Genomic DNA, 16,073 nt, shown 5'->3' on the forward strand with positions numbered 1-16,073 from the left:
CAAATTTCCATAGGCATATGTAGCTGATACCGGCTGACTAGCAAAAATGATATAACAAGGAAAATTTGTGCTTGTTTTATGCTTTGACCTTTTTTTTGCTTAATCCCTATTTTAGAGTGTAGTAGAGTCCTTAAAACAAATCAGCCATGTAGAAATTCACCAATCGGATAAAATTATGTGTTAAATCGAGAGGCAGAGAAAGAAAAACCAGTATTTTTTCCGCTGCTTTACTCAAATTGTTGAGCGTTTTCAATATATATGGTTTTAATGGTGTATTAAGTGTGTTAAGGTGAACTCAGTTCGTTCGTATCTAAGTCGAGGAATATGATTTCCAGTCATGTGCTGTGAAAGAAAAACCAGTATTTTTTCCGCGGCTTTACTCAAATTGTTGAGCGTTTTCAATCGAATTTTTGAATGGTGGATTAAGTGGGTTAAGGTGAACTCAGTTCGTTCACTGGAGTGAACGTTTACAATACCAAGTAGTATTGTTAGCTTCTTAAAAAATATCGTATTTTTCAAATGTATTAAATTTGCTAAAATTTAAAATGTCGCAATATCTAATTTATCAATATAAAACATCAGTACGAGTTCATAAGCTGCAGAACTGGCTGAGTGCCAGCTATGAAAACATACTCATCCTTCTTAGATACCCAATAGGCGTTTGGTCTGCCTCTTTTGTTAAGCAGTTACAATCCAGCTCTCAGCTCCTTCTTGTCTTATATTTCTGTCTCCAATATTTGTATTTCCGATAATTTTGCTATGCACAGTCCAACATTTCAGTAATTAAGATCTAAGACTTTGGTGGATTATTGGACTTGTAGTTCTAAGTTATATTTATAAAATGTAGTTAACGCGTGCTTCCTGTATGATCTTATCGACAGCTTCGGCAACGGAAAGGGCAATGTGGAACGTTCCCATTGGATTCGCTTTCGTCATTTATATGTCCAGTCTCAATATATTCGCGAAAGTTTGATGAGTTTACTCTTGTCTTCCCAACTATATTATGCAAAGATTGCGATCAGTTTTAAGCAACGATACTTTCTAAACATATAAATTTTTGATACAATCGTTGACAAAAATATCACGCCGATATCGATATATCGATACCAAGCTCCAAACCCTGCGCAAAAATGAGCCATCCGCTCTTTTTATAAAACCCAATAGGATTTTGAAACATTTCAATACCAATTGCGATACGTTGTGAATAATCCAATACCCTTTCAAATAAACAGGGTAAACCTCCAATAGGAGTTTGAAATGTTTAACACTGTTTGCTATCAATTGGGAAAAATCGCCTCTCTTCAATAGGATTGTTCATGAACCCACCCACTACCAAGTCTCGTCTCACAAATTTTTCGCCGCAGCCAACAACACAACACAACAAACGAACTTTTTTCTGAATTCAGAAATTTCCGTTGATATTTCCCACAAAAATATCTTCACTGGACTCAAACAAAGTCGGACGTGTGCGCGAATCAAGTCGTGAGATTGTACCCATTCTACGGTAGTTCTTAATGGAAACGACGAAACATCTCACAAATTTTTCGGCCGCGGACAAGTATTGACTAACGTGGTTCGGTTTTGTTGCAAACGCGTTTATTTTCCAATTTCATTTTCGAATTTTTTTTGGCGAGAACGGTTCGTCAGCTGCCTCAAATGAAAAATGAAAATGAAGTGAAAGGTGGAGCAACCATGTAAAAGGCCGCTTCGAGTTGGCCCCATTGTAAATGTAATTAATTAAAGTGAAACTGATTCAAAGCCAACCACCAACTAAATATTTTAGTGTTAACTGTGAATTGTAGAAAATACTCCATACGCACCCGTGTCGGTTGATTGGAATCGAATCGGCTACCTAGTGCCTGCCCACAAGATCGATCCCCGGTTGTTTAATTTCCACATATCATACATACAGCAGTTCATTGATTTCGCCAATTAAAAATCAATAAATCAATAAAACTATAACCAAGCACTGCTGTACACGACTTTGCTTAACAAAAATTGTGCTAATGTCAAGAGAGTGTTTTACAGTGGACCATTTTGTATTACTTCTATGAGTTCGATTTATACACCCAGTACCCATGAACTATAAGGGTATATTGTATTTGAGTAGCTTCTGTTTTAAACGCTGACACCGCGGAGACTACTTACATAACACATTACAGCAAGCAACCTTCGTTCGCGAAAATAAAAAGGGGGTGGGTCTTAGAGATTTTGTCAATATCATTTGAATATGTGACTATTAATAATATAAAAGACCAAAGTGTGAACAATATCGACTAAACTACAAAAATCCTTTCTTCTTTAGTCATGTAAATTCCTAAAAAAAGTTTTCGTCCACATATCAAACATATCAAGAATATATGTGTATATTATTTAACATATCTATGCATATAAAACACATATCTTCTAAAAATCCAAGAAATCTACAAATCCAAGGATACGATAAAGTGGATACAAATTATTTAAACTGTAAGTACCCATTTACACGTCCGTTTTCTTATTTTTCCAATCAATATGTTGATCCTATCAAGTATAAATAAATGTAGGCATGTTTGTATGAATGTACTTGTGCTATTTCAATAATTAAAATAAAACTAATATACCCCCATTGGTGCTAAGTAGCATATATTCTTGATCATATATATAACCCTTCGAACCTTAGTCGAAAGACCCCAGATCGGACCTCTATATCATACAGCTGCCACAGAAACAATCGATCTGCAAGGGTATTAAAACGTGCCGGCCGTCGAACATATACATATGTATTTATATGTATGTAGACTTTAGCACGATCGATGTTCTACGGTTCTTAAATAAAGCCTTCTTTTTGACCAAATCTTCCCATGTCAGCTATAATTTTTGCTGTCTGCAGCAAAAAAAGAGGATGTCTGTGCAAAGTTTCAAACAAAAGGAAAAGATATTGTTTATTATTCAATGTGCTGGACAACTCAACTTCTAAGCAATATTTCGTCAAGTATTGATTATTCTAACTCTTTGTCTGTTGTTGAATTCGGTTGGAAGTCTTAAAAGATTTGTTATACATACATATGTATACAATTTGTTTGTTTTGGTATCTTTTTTGTGAATGTGAATACTGAGCATAATGTTCATGTATGTATATACATATACATATGTACATATGTATGTACATACATATGTGTATTTTTAGTCCGATCCCTGAAACAAGTAGATTGAAGTGAATTTACAGTGACAATACACTTATGGATGTGTGCAAATGTACTTTAATCGTGATCTTTGGCAAATGAAGATTAGCACATGCATACATATACATATGTACATATGTATGTATGTAGATATTTTCTGCAGAAAAGATACCCTCTCCCACTGAGCCCAATGCACACAGACCCTGTCGCCGGAAAGCAGTTTTTTTCTTTTTTTTTAATTCCTAAATTCTTTTACCCGATGAATTTTCAGAAGAATTCGAGTCTGTATTGGTTCCGCACTCAAACACAATCAAGGAAAAAAATACATACATATGTATGTGTATGTATGCACATGTATGCTCTCGCCGTCGCTCATGCCTGTACGTTCCGCTCTCTGGATGATTTTCTGACCACGTTCGAGAGCCTCAACCTTAAATATTGTTGATTCTTCAACTTGTCAAACCGGCTGACAAACCAACCGTCGTTGGCTCTGGCTGTATCTGTGTTTGTGTCTGTGTATGCCTGATATAAGCTTATATTGGTGGGCGCCACTCCGACGATGTCTATTATTTCTTTTATTACGTCAGTGGCGCCCTGGCGCCAGCTCTGCCTCTGCCTCTGCCGCCTGGCTGCTTCTCTTTTCTCGTCTCTCTCGTCTTGCTTTCCGTGCCTCTACATTCGACTGCTGCACGCAAGCAAGTAAATTCATTCTGTAAGCAACTGTGTGTGTGTGTTTTTTTTTTGTTTTTTTGTTTGTGTGTGTGTGTATGAACGCGAGTGCCGTAATGCCGGCGGCGCCACTTCTGTCGTCGATAACACTGTGCAACACCAAATTTGCGCAGTAAAACAAACCAACTTTTTTTTTATAGATTTGGGACTTTAAAATTGTTAAATAATTTTTGTTTCTGGTTTTAGTTAAAGTTTTTGTTAAACGGCTGCACCTTAACGGTTTATCCATCGATTTTTAAAAACGACACCTTAAACGACGCCTAATTAAAGTACCCCTACAAGAAAAGTATGGAAATTAATTTGTTTTAACTTTTCCCGAGTTTTTAAAGTAAAAATTATCGAATTAAAATAGACAAAAAACTGATCGTGTTTAAAACTCAACCTAAAAAATAAATAAAATTATTAAACAATTTTAAAGCCCAATTTCTTTTTAAAAATTTGGTTTTTTTCACAGCAGAAAAAAAGTGTAGTTTTGTTGCATAGTGTAAGGAGCCCAAGAAATGCCAACAACAAAATGGAAATGGTCGTACGGGGGCCACACACACAGCGCGAACATTTCGGATGTCAATTTGTTGCTCCTCGCACAGATCTGCTCTGCACATGCATCAGCGTCGCGTCGCCTGACCCTATTGTCTGTGCATTACTCATACGAATGCGATTCGCCCGAAGAGTTTGGAACCACATTGTACATATTTACATACATACATGTACATATTTACATACATATGTAGATTCTAGTCAATATTCGATCATATCTGTAGATGTATGAGTATATAAATACAATTCTTAGATTAATTTTACAGGTGAACAATTGGATAATAGTGACTAATCGGAATACTCTTTCTCTTACAGAGTGCACACTTTAATACATATCAAAACCACTGAGGACATATCATCATCGCCACCGATTGACACAAAGAGTACCAGAACAGTACATACAAACTATATATTCAGGAAATCTAGAATCGAAACGTAAACGTTCAAGTCAAAGTCCAGCTGAGAGCCGCCAAGTGCGCGATTCACGTAGGAGCCCCACCCATTTGCCATTGCACTTAGCAAACTACCGCAAACTACCGTGACTAGCCGGCTATATCGAGTCCGCGAAACAAGTTAGTCAATTCAAATAATGCGCATACGATAAGATCGATGCTACCAAAAAACTGTATGTCCCTCCATGATATTCCCAAACGAAAAGAAGAAAGAACTATGGCGTTATGCGTCAAAAAACAATCCGGGTGCGTGCGATGGGGTGCCAGGACCCACACAGCCACCACAGCCGCCGCCCCCTCCACATCGACACCGCCCTCAGATGATGCGGGGTTCCTCGTTTGGCAGCAGCAGCTTCTTTTGCGAGGAAGCCTCCTTACCGATGCGACAAACGCCCCCGCCACCGTACAATTCGATTCCCTACGCGACAGACTGCTGCGGCCCTTACTGCCAGAACAACAGCGGCAGCCCCAACGCCAACAACTGCCGCCTCCCCCGCCCACCACTAAACTTCACACAACAGTTAGTACCACGTGCGGATACGGTGGGATCACCACCAACCGCGCTCAGTGCCACCGAAGAGTCGGACTTCAGCTATACCAAACCTGGATGCAGCTGCGCAAGCTCTGGCGACGATATGTTGATCGACGAAAACGATCAAATCCACCATCAGACCTCAACGTCGCCTCGTGCCGTGGCATCAGTGAGTGCGACGACCTTTCGAACGACTGCGGCGAATATGTTTCGCAACTGCTGTGGCAGCGGTGGCCATGCAGCGGAGGCCAGCAGTGGCTCGACTTGCTCGAGCCGCGAGAACACAATTCCATTCACAAAACCAGCGCACCCTCATCCCCAGCATCGCATTCGAAAAGACTTCGATGCCTTGATGAAGCTGCTGAAGCCAAAGCAACAGTCGGAGCTTTTGCGTGCCGTCAAAAGTCGCGTGGATCATCCCTCGAAAAAGTCAAACATGGACGCCGTAATTGCCACCCCGCCGACCGTCTTGCAGTGCATTCTGATCAAGTGCAGCACCTCGTCCTCCGAGCAGCACTTGAACGCGTGTCGACTCTTCTTTTGGTCCAGCCTCAGGAACGGCATGGAGCTGAAACGCCTGCCCGCCTGTCCCAGCGCACCAGACTGCGTTTACACATGCTGCAATCCACTGCACTGGTATCGCATAATCCACTTCAACGACACAGGTAGGATTGACCAACAGCTGTTGGAGGATTGAAGAGCCTAAGATTTCGATTGTTCGATTCCCCACAATCTACCTAAGAGGGGTCGCTCACTAAGCGTTAGGGCTAAACTGCATATATGCATTGTTTCTGAGCAAGTCATTCGGCCTATACCCCTGTTCTACTAGAGCATGGCACCAAAAAATACCAAGTAACTAGAACGGACATTCTTTTTAAATTAAACAAACATAAATTTACCACGAAAGCGATTCGCGATCAATTTGAACAATTTAAAACAATGTTTTGACCCAATCTATTGTCTACTACGGTCGAACTTCTTTATTACGTAACTCCGTACAGCGAAATTTTTTATGTAGCGAATTTATTTCTGGAGCACTGCAATTTCGTTAAATTTTCAGTACGTTTTGATCTCCTTATAAGGAATTTCCTTATAGCGAATATTTCTTTACTACGATTTGTTCCTATGCCCGTGATTCGAACGTCTCGGTCTCCTTATAACGAAACATGTGTTTTGGGGAAATTCCGTGCTATGAATGTGACGTTAAAAATCGTTAAACATAATGTCCCCACTAGTTCTGTTTACATCAGTTCTCAGATTGTTGTTGCTGTAGAGGTAGAGGTGATAGCAAGCAAAATGTCTAAGGCTAAGAGTTTTCGGCAAGTGTAGGATAGTTGGATAAATTAAACAAATGTATTTGCGTTGAAGTTTTCGTTAAGATGGAAAAGTGGAAAAATCAAACGCAAACAAAAATGACACAAAACAATTAAATACAATGTCTTTTTACGAATTACGAGCTTCGATATTTCCGTATAACGAACTTTTCTTTGTCCCTTGAGATTTGTTATATGGACGTTCGACTGTATTTAAAATTTTCATACTGCCTGTATTGCGTGTGTATTCTGTGTATTTGGTGGCGCCAAACATACATGCATGTGTACGTATGTATATGTACGTATGAGCTTGTTCATGTAGTGTAACCGGTCCGGCGTTGTATTGAAGTGCTCTCAAAGAAAATTGAATTTCAAGTTCCTGCGCTCTTGGCGCGCCTTGACTCTTTTCCCAGACATGACATACACACTCTCGCGATCCAATCCAACCAACCTCTCTTTTGCGTTTGTGTTTGTAGGTTTTTTTGCGGTTTATCATGTGCTCTCTGTGGCACAGTGTGCATGTGTGGATGTGCTGGCGAGGAGAGTACGAACGCGAAGGCGAAGTGGATGCGTGAAAGCGCCACGACAAAATTCTTTTGAAAATAATTTGTGTAAATTTAGAAACTGGCGCCAGGAAATAATCAGTCGCCGCCGCTAGCGTAAACGTTGCCCGATACGACACTCTTACGCGTACTTTTACTCGAACTATGTACACACATGCATACATACATACATATGTATGTAGTTGGGGCATTGCTTAGAAATCCCACTCGCACTATGTATACATACATACATACATATGTATGTACATATGCATTCATACAAATGTATTTTCTGATTTGTTTGTTTTTATTTTTAGCACGCGCATGCACAACTAACGCTTTTATACAAAACACATACATATGTACATACATATGCACATGCACGCATGCAACTGTATGTATTCGCGTACATGCGTACATATTTGCATGTTCATGTACAAATTCTATGTACATATCCATGCATACATACATTGATTAAACATTAAACTAGAGATGGGTTTCTTTAATGAATGACGTTTTTTCATGTTTATAACTGGCGGAAGGAAGCATTTGCTACTACAGAAAGTTTAAAATGTCTTCTACGTACATAAATATGTATTTATATACATACATGTACAATCGTACATATGTATGTATTTAATCGAATTACCCTTATTGTGTAGTATGAGTTTGACCAGATCGATCTGATATTGGCTGCTACGATCGTCAACACATGGGCGATCGTACACATTGCAGTGGTAGAAAGGTAAAAATACGACGGATTTTCAAAATGATTTTTCTAATATAAAGTAGCTCTTGATTATCCCTATAATTGGTGCTGAGATCCATTTTAGGCAACTATTCGTTTTCGAGATTTTTGCCAAAAAGATAGTTTTTTGCGGCGATAAATTTTGAATTCTTATTCTTTTCTTTTAAATTTAATTTAAAGTCTGTCGAACGGGACATATGGCACGGGACAGAACTTTCTTGGCTTAATAAAGGTTAACAAATATATGATATATTTTTTTAGATAGTTCAATATGTAGATAGACGTTGAGGAAACAATTTTGTCAAGAATCATCTTTCTTATAGAACAAAATATTAAAGCAAGAACATAACTATAAAAATACCAATATTTTTAGAAAATAGTATTGGGACATACTTTTTTGTCCCCGGGGGAATTTTTACGGGGAATGCCCTATTGCTACGATGTCTTCGCACGTTCATTCACATTCGATTGCTCCAAAAATGTTCGTTTAATTTATAGTACGGCCGAATGAATTCGAATGTTTATCTAATCGGGCAATTATATTCATATCGGCCAAAAGTGCATGAAAGCGACATATCATATTTGTGTTTGTGTCGTTCTTAACAATTACGTGCGCTTTCCGGAAAATACTAGAAGATTCGCAAAATGGAATAAGATATAACAAGACAGTTTATTTAGCACCAAAGCTTTACGGTGGCGTCTTCTTACGGTCGGCGGCCAGCAGATTTTCGTCTTTTGCGGGGGCGGAAGAGGGTGTACCCAAATTTTGACACAAAACGGTCAAGGTCCGATATCACAGAAGTGTGGATACCAAACTTGGTTTCTCTAGCTCTTACAGTTTCTGAGATCCTTGAACTCACATTTTGCAATAGGCAAAACCGACCATAAAACCTGTGTGTTAGAGAGAGACAGGGCGAGAAAGAATGAAATTGTTTTCTTGATTCTGGCTATAATAACTATACGATCTGGTTCAGATTTTGATATAGATATAAATATATAGTCATCCTCTACAATTCGGCGTTTTCTGTTTTCTCTCTGAAATTGTGGATGCCACAATAAAATATATTTGTAACAGTGACATATCACAGAAGTCCGGATATAAAATGTCGTTGCTCTAGCTCTTGTAGTCTTTGAGCACTAGGCGCTGATAGGGACGGACAGACGGATGGACGGACAGACAGACAGGGCTCAATCGACTCGGCTATTGATGCTGATCAAGAATATATATATGGGGTCGGAAACGATTCCTTCTGAACGTTACACACATCCATTTTCACCACAAATCGAATATACCCCAATACTCATTTTGAGTATCGGGTATAAAAAGCGGCAATGGTCCAAACTCAACGAAACTTGGATTGTAAATGATTGAAGAAACGAACTGTTTTGAATGGATCTGTGATAAACGGGGTTGGTTGGGAAAGTATGACGTATGAACGCTATAAAAGTCGGAAACCGCTAAAAAGGTTAGTACCTAAAATGAACGGTGTGGCAGGAGGCAGCATGATGGTGTGGGGATGTTTTTTGTTATTATATACATAGTTAGGTATCCGGTACTTAATGACAAAGGTAAGAGAAAAGCCTCTTACCTTATAATGGCGAGCACTTTCTGTATGCTGACGACCTAATCTTCTAGGACGATTCTGCATGTTTGGTCAACTTTTTTATTGGTCGGTTTTTTTCGGCATAAATAATATATGTATACCAATGGAATTAGGATATTTGACTGTCCGGGAAATGCACCCGGTCTTAATCCGATCATGAACGTGCTAATGTGAAAGTAGAGACGCCACATGAAAGAAACGAATCGAAAAAACATCGAAACGATCTTCAATCTAGTAGGTACCAAGCCTTTGCGTAGAAAAATAGCTATAAAACACAGAGGAGGTTCACAAAATATTTAAATAATTCTTTATACACTCTTGAATGTTCATAGAACTAAACATAATAACAGAACAATTTTGTTTCCGGAGTAAAAACTTGAATTTTTCCGTACAATTATAAATGTGAATACCAAGGAGTATACTTTTAGATTTAAGGATTCGTTTGAAAACAAGGACATTGGGGTTTAAACATTTGGTATTTTTCGTTAGCTTTTTCTGTATTCCTGATTTTCCATTTTAAAGAACTATTATTTTTTGATAAAGTCGTCCACAAGTTAGGGTTGGGGTTCAGCGAGTGCCGAATGGAGACGAGTCGAAGAGAGGGAAGCCAAAAATCCATGCTTATTTCCATATCCATGATTACTTCTGTTCGAAACAATGTCGACGAGTTTTCCATTTATTCCAGAGACTTTTATAAATATTTAATTACTGAATAATCATTATTCTCCTTTATATTTATGTAGTTTCTTTAGCCCCATCTCATATCATACTTACTGATAAGTGGATTATCGATCATTTCGAGTATTAATATAATAAATTAAACATTACTCGACCATTCCGTACTTCTTAAAAGGAGAAAGAATAAAAACAAGCTAGAATGTAAGCCAGATTGAATTCAACGTCGACGATGACCGCAGCACATCAAACGATTTCTGGGCCAATAAAATGTCCCCCATGCTGCTGCCCGATAGGAAAAGATTATTTATTTATTTTTATTTCGAGAGGCTGATGTTTGGCTTGCCTACGCTTGAGTTTTGTTTCGGTTGTGTATTGTTTTTGTTAATTTTGCTGTTGCTGTTTTCTGCTTGGTTTGCTGAACGAATATAAGAAAACTAGTATGTATTAGGTTTGGGAACCATGATCTCATCACACGACCCGTCCCAAAGACTCTCATCTACATACGTAGTATACCCAAAGCTTTGAGTAGCTACAAATTATTCAAAAGTCTATATAAAAGGATTTTCGATTTCGATTTTGGTTTTGCACTTCTGCAGTTACACGATTTGTTAGTACGATTATTTAATTGAATTTAATTGAAAATAATCTTAAACAAGAAACCAAAACTAGTTTCGTGAGTCGAAGCTGTACAATGAATAACGAAAACAAACATTTTCCTCAGGTTTTTTTAGTCGGTGCGATTGACTTTTTTATTAGCTTTATGTTTAGTACAAAAGATGGAGTTCATCTAATTTTTAACTTCTATAAAGATATGTATGTAGCAATCAACATGTGGTCGCGAGCGTACGCAAAATAGAGTTCGGCTTTGGCTTAATCTAAAAAATATAAAATATTCTAAAGAAGTTAATTTATTTCAAAAGAGGAATAATGTAGCTTTCTATCGAGTGTTTATACAAGAAATTAGTTTACTATATCACCCCACATTCTCCCATAAACCTATTTTTTAAGCCACGCTTCTAAGAGATGCTTTGAGGAACAACTATTATCAGGAATCATTTTTTTATAGGAGAAAATAGTAAATGAAAACATGACTATAAAAATACCTAAAAAGTAAACTTTTGCCATTTTAATAGGTTTTCCGATCAAAGGTAATGAAAATGCACATATGCCAATTGGTTAAATTAACTGAGCTTCAATCAGTTTAGAAATAATAATAATATCGGGACATAAGTTAATATATGGAAATGTGTTTTTATTGACTTTTAATTTTTTGGCCTCGGTTGAAATATCCACGGAAATACCCATACATAAATATGTACATGCATATGTACATACGCATGCACAAATGTAAGAACATAGTATGTACATATGTATTTACATACAGCGATTCTTGTTCAGCCACATGTATTTTTACGACTGTAGAAAGACCTAATTACATACATATGTACATATGGATGTAAAATATATATTTATCGGAGATCCTTTGGCTATTTATTATTCATGGTATCGAGAGAGGGAGACAGAGAGATGTTGATATGGATGATATATCGATTGCAGGTACTTTTAGTAACGAATTCTTCCTCGTCCCCTTACAGCTGTAAATAAAACATACATACCTGTATATTTGATATTACGAGTGTTCAAATTGTTGTTCCCATGGGAAGATAATCTTAATCTTAAGACACATACAACCATTATATACACTATCTACGTTACGTGTATGTACATACATATGTATGTAGTTATGAAGATAGTAACATCCATAGTAACATGCATTGTGTTTTGTCTTAATACAATTTCAGAGTCCTCGCTTCCGCCATACCAACGTTCCAACAAAATATTGCGACTGAAAGATGCAGGTGAGTACGAGTAGCAGCGACTTAGTCGAGAATCCCGACAACAATTTAGAGTTTCGCCCTTTAAGATTCAGAAGAAGGAGACTACTCCCAAAACGACGAAAAGTCAGCAGCGGCCACGTGGAGCGTACACAGCAACAGCTTTTCGAGCACCATCAAGCAATCGGAATCGCAGTTTCTTGGCCCAAGTATAGAGTCTTTTACTACTGAAGGAAAAGGTGAGACTTTTTTTTTGGCCATTACGACACTAGAGCACCGGGCGCTCTTATCGTGGGGCGCTCTTCTTTTTGAGAGCGTGAGAGAGAGAGAGCGTTTTCGATTATTTAAATTTGAGAGTGAGTTTGCTCGTATATGTACGAGAATGTACATATATATGTATGCATGCATGCATGCATGCATGTATGTAGGTACACACATAAATACATGCCTACAGAGATTACCCGAAACATCTGCGCTCGCGTGCGTGTGATTGGGACGCCGGTCGCGACAGAGGACAAGTTGTTCGTGGCGCCAGGCTGCCGCGTCAGGTCGTCACTTTCTATATTGATATTAACTTTTAAGCGAAAACAGCAAAAGCGAAATGAAAATAAATAATGAGCGAAAAACAAACACCACCAACGAATGCGACTGATCGGCGGAGCGAGGTGAGTTGGCGGTAATGGCGGTGCCGATGGCGCCGAACCCCCCCCCAACAACAACAATCTTTGCGCCTGCTTACAACGATCTAAGTGCGGGGCACGGGAATGACTTGGCGCCCCTGTATATCCACGTCAATGGGGCTATGATATCATTCATTTCATGGCATTCAGTGACCACCCGACGACGTCTTCGGACGATGGAACAGTGAAACTGGCCAGAATTGCAGTGTCTGTGTGTACAAATCCATATGTACATGTGTATGGTTATGTTAAATGTGTATTTGATTTTGTTTGGTATTGTACTTGTACTGGCGACAAAATGACGGAAAACTATTACATTTAAATGGTCCGTTAAGTTGCGGTTTTACGACGATTTGGTTTTGGCATGCTAGTTAAAAATAGAAATAAACAAAATGTAAACCATTATTATACCGTTGCCGAGGGTATTGTACTCTTTCTCGGAGAATATCAGTACAGTGCGCCGGCCCTATGGCTACCTTTGCAGATCGGGGCTTCCTATTTGATCAGTTATTGGTATAAAGAATAGTATGTTCCGAACAAGGGCGTAACTAGGGTAAGGCAGCCCCATTTTTGATTGAGCTAAGTACCAGCCAATGAAACAGTAAGCTCTATGAATAAAAGGCATTTCCGACTAATATTTTAAATTTATCTATGTATTCTCGCTAATCTAATCAATTGGTTTCTATTCAGCAAATCTTAGCAAAGGCCCTTTTTTTGTCTAAACGAAAAACAGGCTCCCAAAAAACCAAAACCGTGCATAATTTTATTTACTGTGGCAAAAATGTAAAATTTGTAGAAATTCAGACCAGTTCGATAATGAAATAAATTTAATTTAATTGCTGTCTCTCTTATTTTTCAGGTGACACAGTCAGCACCAAGGGCTGGTGCCAAATTGCCTATTGGGAGCTGTCCCATCGCGTTGGAGAGTTCTTTCACGCTAGAAAGACGACTGTCAATATCTACACAGATGGGGTTGTGGACAGTGGTGGAGATAGCATGTGCCTTCGCGAGCTAACTGCCGTGGGCAGGGGACCTCACTCTGACGCTGTCCAAAATACACGACAAAAAGTCGGGCTAGGTAAAAAAGTAGAAATTAGAAATACTTGTACGTCGACTCTTCAAATGAAAATGTTTCTACTTACATTTCAGGAGTTACATTGAGCCTTGAAAGCGGCGATGTTTGGATTTACAATCGAGGCAACGTGCCAATCTTTGTAGACTCTCCGACACTAGCCGAACATCTGGACCGTGTCTGCAAAGTAATGCCTGGATATTGTCTGAAGGCCTTCGAAACTAACAGGTTAGAATAAATTGGATGCCATCATCTGGAAAAACGAAGTTCTAAATCTTTTTTATTATAGGGCTCAACTGTTAATCACAAAACGGTCTCATAATCATCCATTGGGACCTATCGACCGGTTTAGCATGAAAATAAGTTTCGTCAAGGGCTGGGGTCATACATACAAACGGCAGGATATTATGGGCTGTCCCTGCTGGCTGGAGGTGCATTTCAGCCACCTGCGGTGACAATACTTGCTGCTGGCCCTTACGGCAGTAATTTCACCAGCAGCGCCCTCGCCTCTTTGCTCTGACCAACAGAGTTTCTGGCGGAGAGAGAGAGACTTCCAACGCTCGCGCCAACTGCTGCGCAAAGTGCAAAAGTTGTTGACCACTCTGTGTAGTAAAGTTTGGTTGGTTACAGATCCAACCACGGGAACAAAGAGCTTGGAACTGCGTATACCGAGCTGCCGATAAGCCATCAAACAACCAATAATTTGGAACCACAAAGGACTGCAAAGAAATCATTTAAAATGTATACATAAATAGCTACTTACTTAATGTTTCAATTAACTACAAATAGGCACATTGAAATTAAGCTATTCATCATTAGATTCGCATTAAGGGAGGAGATGTGCGGGCGCTTGAATTTAAGTAAATATCTAGTAATGATTGTTAAACATATATAGCTAAAATTTAAATACTGTGATTCACTCTAAATATACACACATAGTATGTACAGACGCATGGGTAGGACTATGCGAGTAGATGTGGCATACATATATAAATATTTAAATTATATTGACATGCATGTATACACGTGTACGATATTTGCGCCCATTAAATTTAACTATATACGAATATGGATCCGATCCTGAGCACCAAATGTATATACCCACATTGAACCCCAATCTACCTACCCCAATCAAATGAGATCAATCATTATTCAAATATAAAAAGGTTCAGTAGAAATGTTAACACAAACGTGCATATGCATATTACGTTACACATTAGTTAGTATCCTAAATTTTGGCGCATACGGATAGAATTGCTACGGAAAGCTAGCAAACGTCAAGTTCAAACATTTTTATTTTTTTATGTTGATATTTTGACGGTTTTTATTTTTCATAGCTTTTACCGGAAACAGTAAACCTCCCTCCCCGACAAAGACACATCTCACCTCGTCACGCCGAAGTTTATATACTCTTAAATTTCAACGAAAGTAAATCGGAACCTTTCAAACAGACTATCAGGCTGTTACGGAAAAATGGAAACGTGAACGCTTGATGCGATTCTATATAAACAAAGAAGACTTGTTTTTTGATAAATTGTTCCTTTGCCAGCTACATATAGGTATACAAATAGAGGTCCGATCCGACGAATTTCGAAAAATGATTAGAGAGATTTGCTTGCAAAGATAAAGATGGATATGGTGGAGAGGCATCCTAGTGTTTATCACAATCATCCGACCAATTTTATATCAAATTGGGCATACAAAAATTTCAGTTTGGGATTTGATCTATTGGTCTATTTTTGTTTAAATGTCGCCAGTTTCAGTTGCATTTCTAGATCTCAGAAATGCAAATATGAGCATTGGGTGTGGCATTAAAAATCCGTGCGCTAGGTTTAGTATTTTATCCGTGTACATCTACCGAACCGAACCATATGGCAGTCAATTAGACTCTAGAAATGCCTGCCACTCCTGATAATTATTATCATAGTTTGGTTTAAACATTTCATTGTTTCAAAGAACCAGTAACTTTAAAACAAAACAACTTCATTTAAATGTAAATAGTTTAAGACACGAGTCTAACAAATTGTATAATAGAAAAAGTAAAATAACTGAGCTGATTTTTCCACTGTCCTTCAAATTGGAATGAGACAGATGTACTATAGATATAAATATGATCAAATATATAATCACAGCAGTTATACTGTTAAGTTTTAACATAACATATTGCAACTTCAATTTATTTACAAA

At 38.3% G+C, this 16,073-nt stretch overlaps 1 protein-coding gene across 2 annotated transcripts; it reads left to right on the forward strand.

Moving 5' to 3' along the window:
- The first annotated feature begins 1,168 nt into the window (after window positions 1-1,168).
- Window positions 1,169-16,045, forward strand: Dad (Daughters against dpp). 2 transcript variants are annotated; one of them, XM_015182123.2, is made up of 7 exons: window positions 1,169-2,469; window positions 4,746-6,079; window positions 12,102-12,158; window positions 12,230-12,373; window positions 13,674-13,892; window positions 13,964-14,114; window positions 14,176-16,045. In XM_015182123.2, the coding sequence occupies exons 2-7, from the start codon at window positions 5,068-5,070 to the stop codon at window positions 14,339-14,341; spliced, it is 1,749 nt and encodes a 582-aa protein (XP_015037609.2). In that variant the 5' UTR covers window positions 1,169-2,469; window positions 4,746-5,067; the 3' UTR covers window positions 14,342-16,045. The 2 variants fall into 2 exon arrangements, with proteins under 2 accessions (XP_015037609.2, XP_033232839.1); XM_033376948.1 differs by having other exon boundaries at window positions 1,171-2,469; window positions 12,224-12,373.
- Window positions 16,046-16,073: the final 28 nt, after the last annotated feature.

Source organism: Drosophila pseudoobscura, chromosome 2 (genome assembly GCF_009870125.1).
Source record: "Drosophila pseudoobscura strain MV-25-SWS-2005 chromosome 2, UCI_Dpse_MV25, whole genome shotgun sequence".
NCBI classification, from domain to species: Eukaryota; Metazoa; Arthropoda; class Insecta; order Diptera; family Drosophilidae; genus Drosophila; species Drosophila pseudoobscura.

Bases quoted from the DNA above. Each gene is read 5' to 3' on its own strand.
- Dad (XM_033376948.1), top strand. From the start codon at position 5,068: ATGATATTCCCAAACGAAAAGAAGAAAGAACTATGGCGTTATGCGTCA. The intron at 12,374-13,673 runs GTGAGACTTTTT...CTTATTTTTCAG, and splicing joins TTTTACTACTGAAGGAAAAG to GTGACACAGTCAGCACCAAG. The intron at 13,893-13,963 runs GTAAAAAAGTAG...CTTACATTTCAG, and splicing joins ACGACAAAAAGTCGGGCTAG to GAGTTACATTGAGCCTTGAA.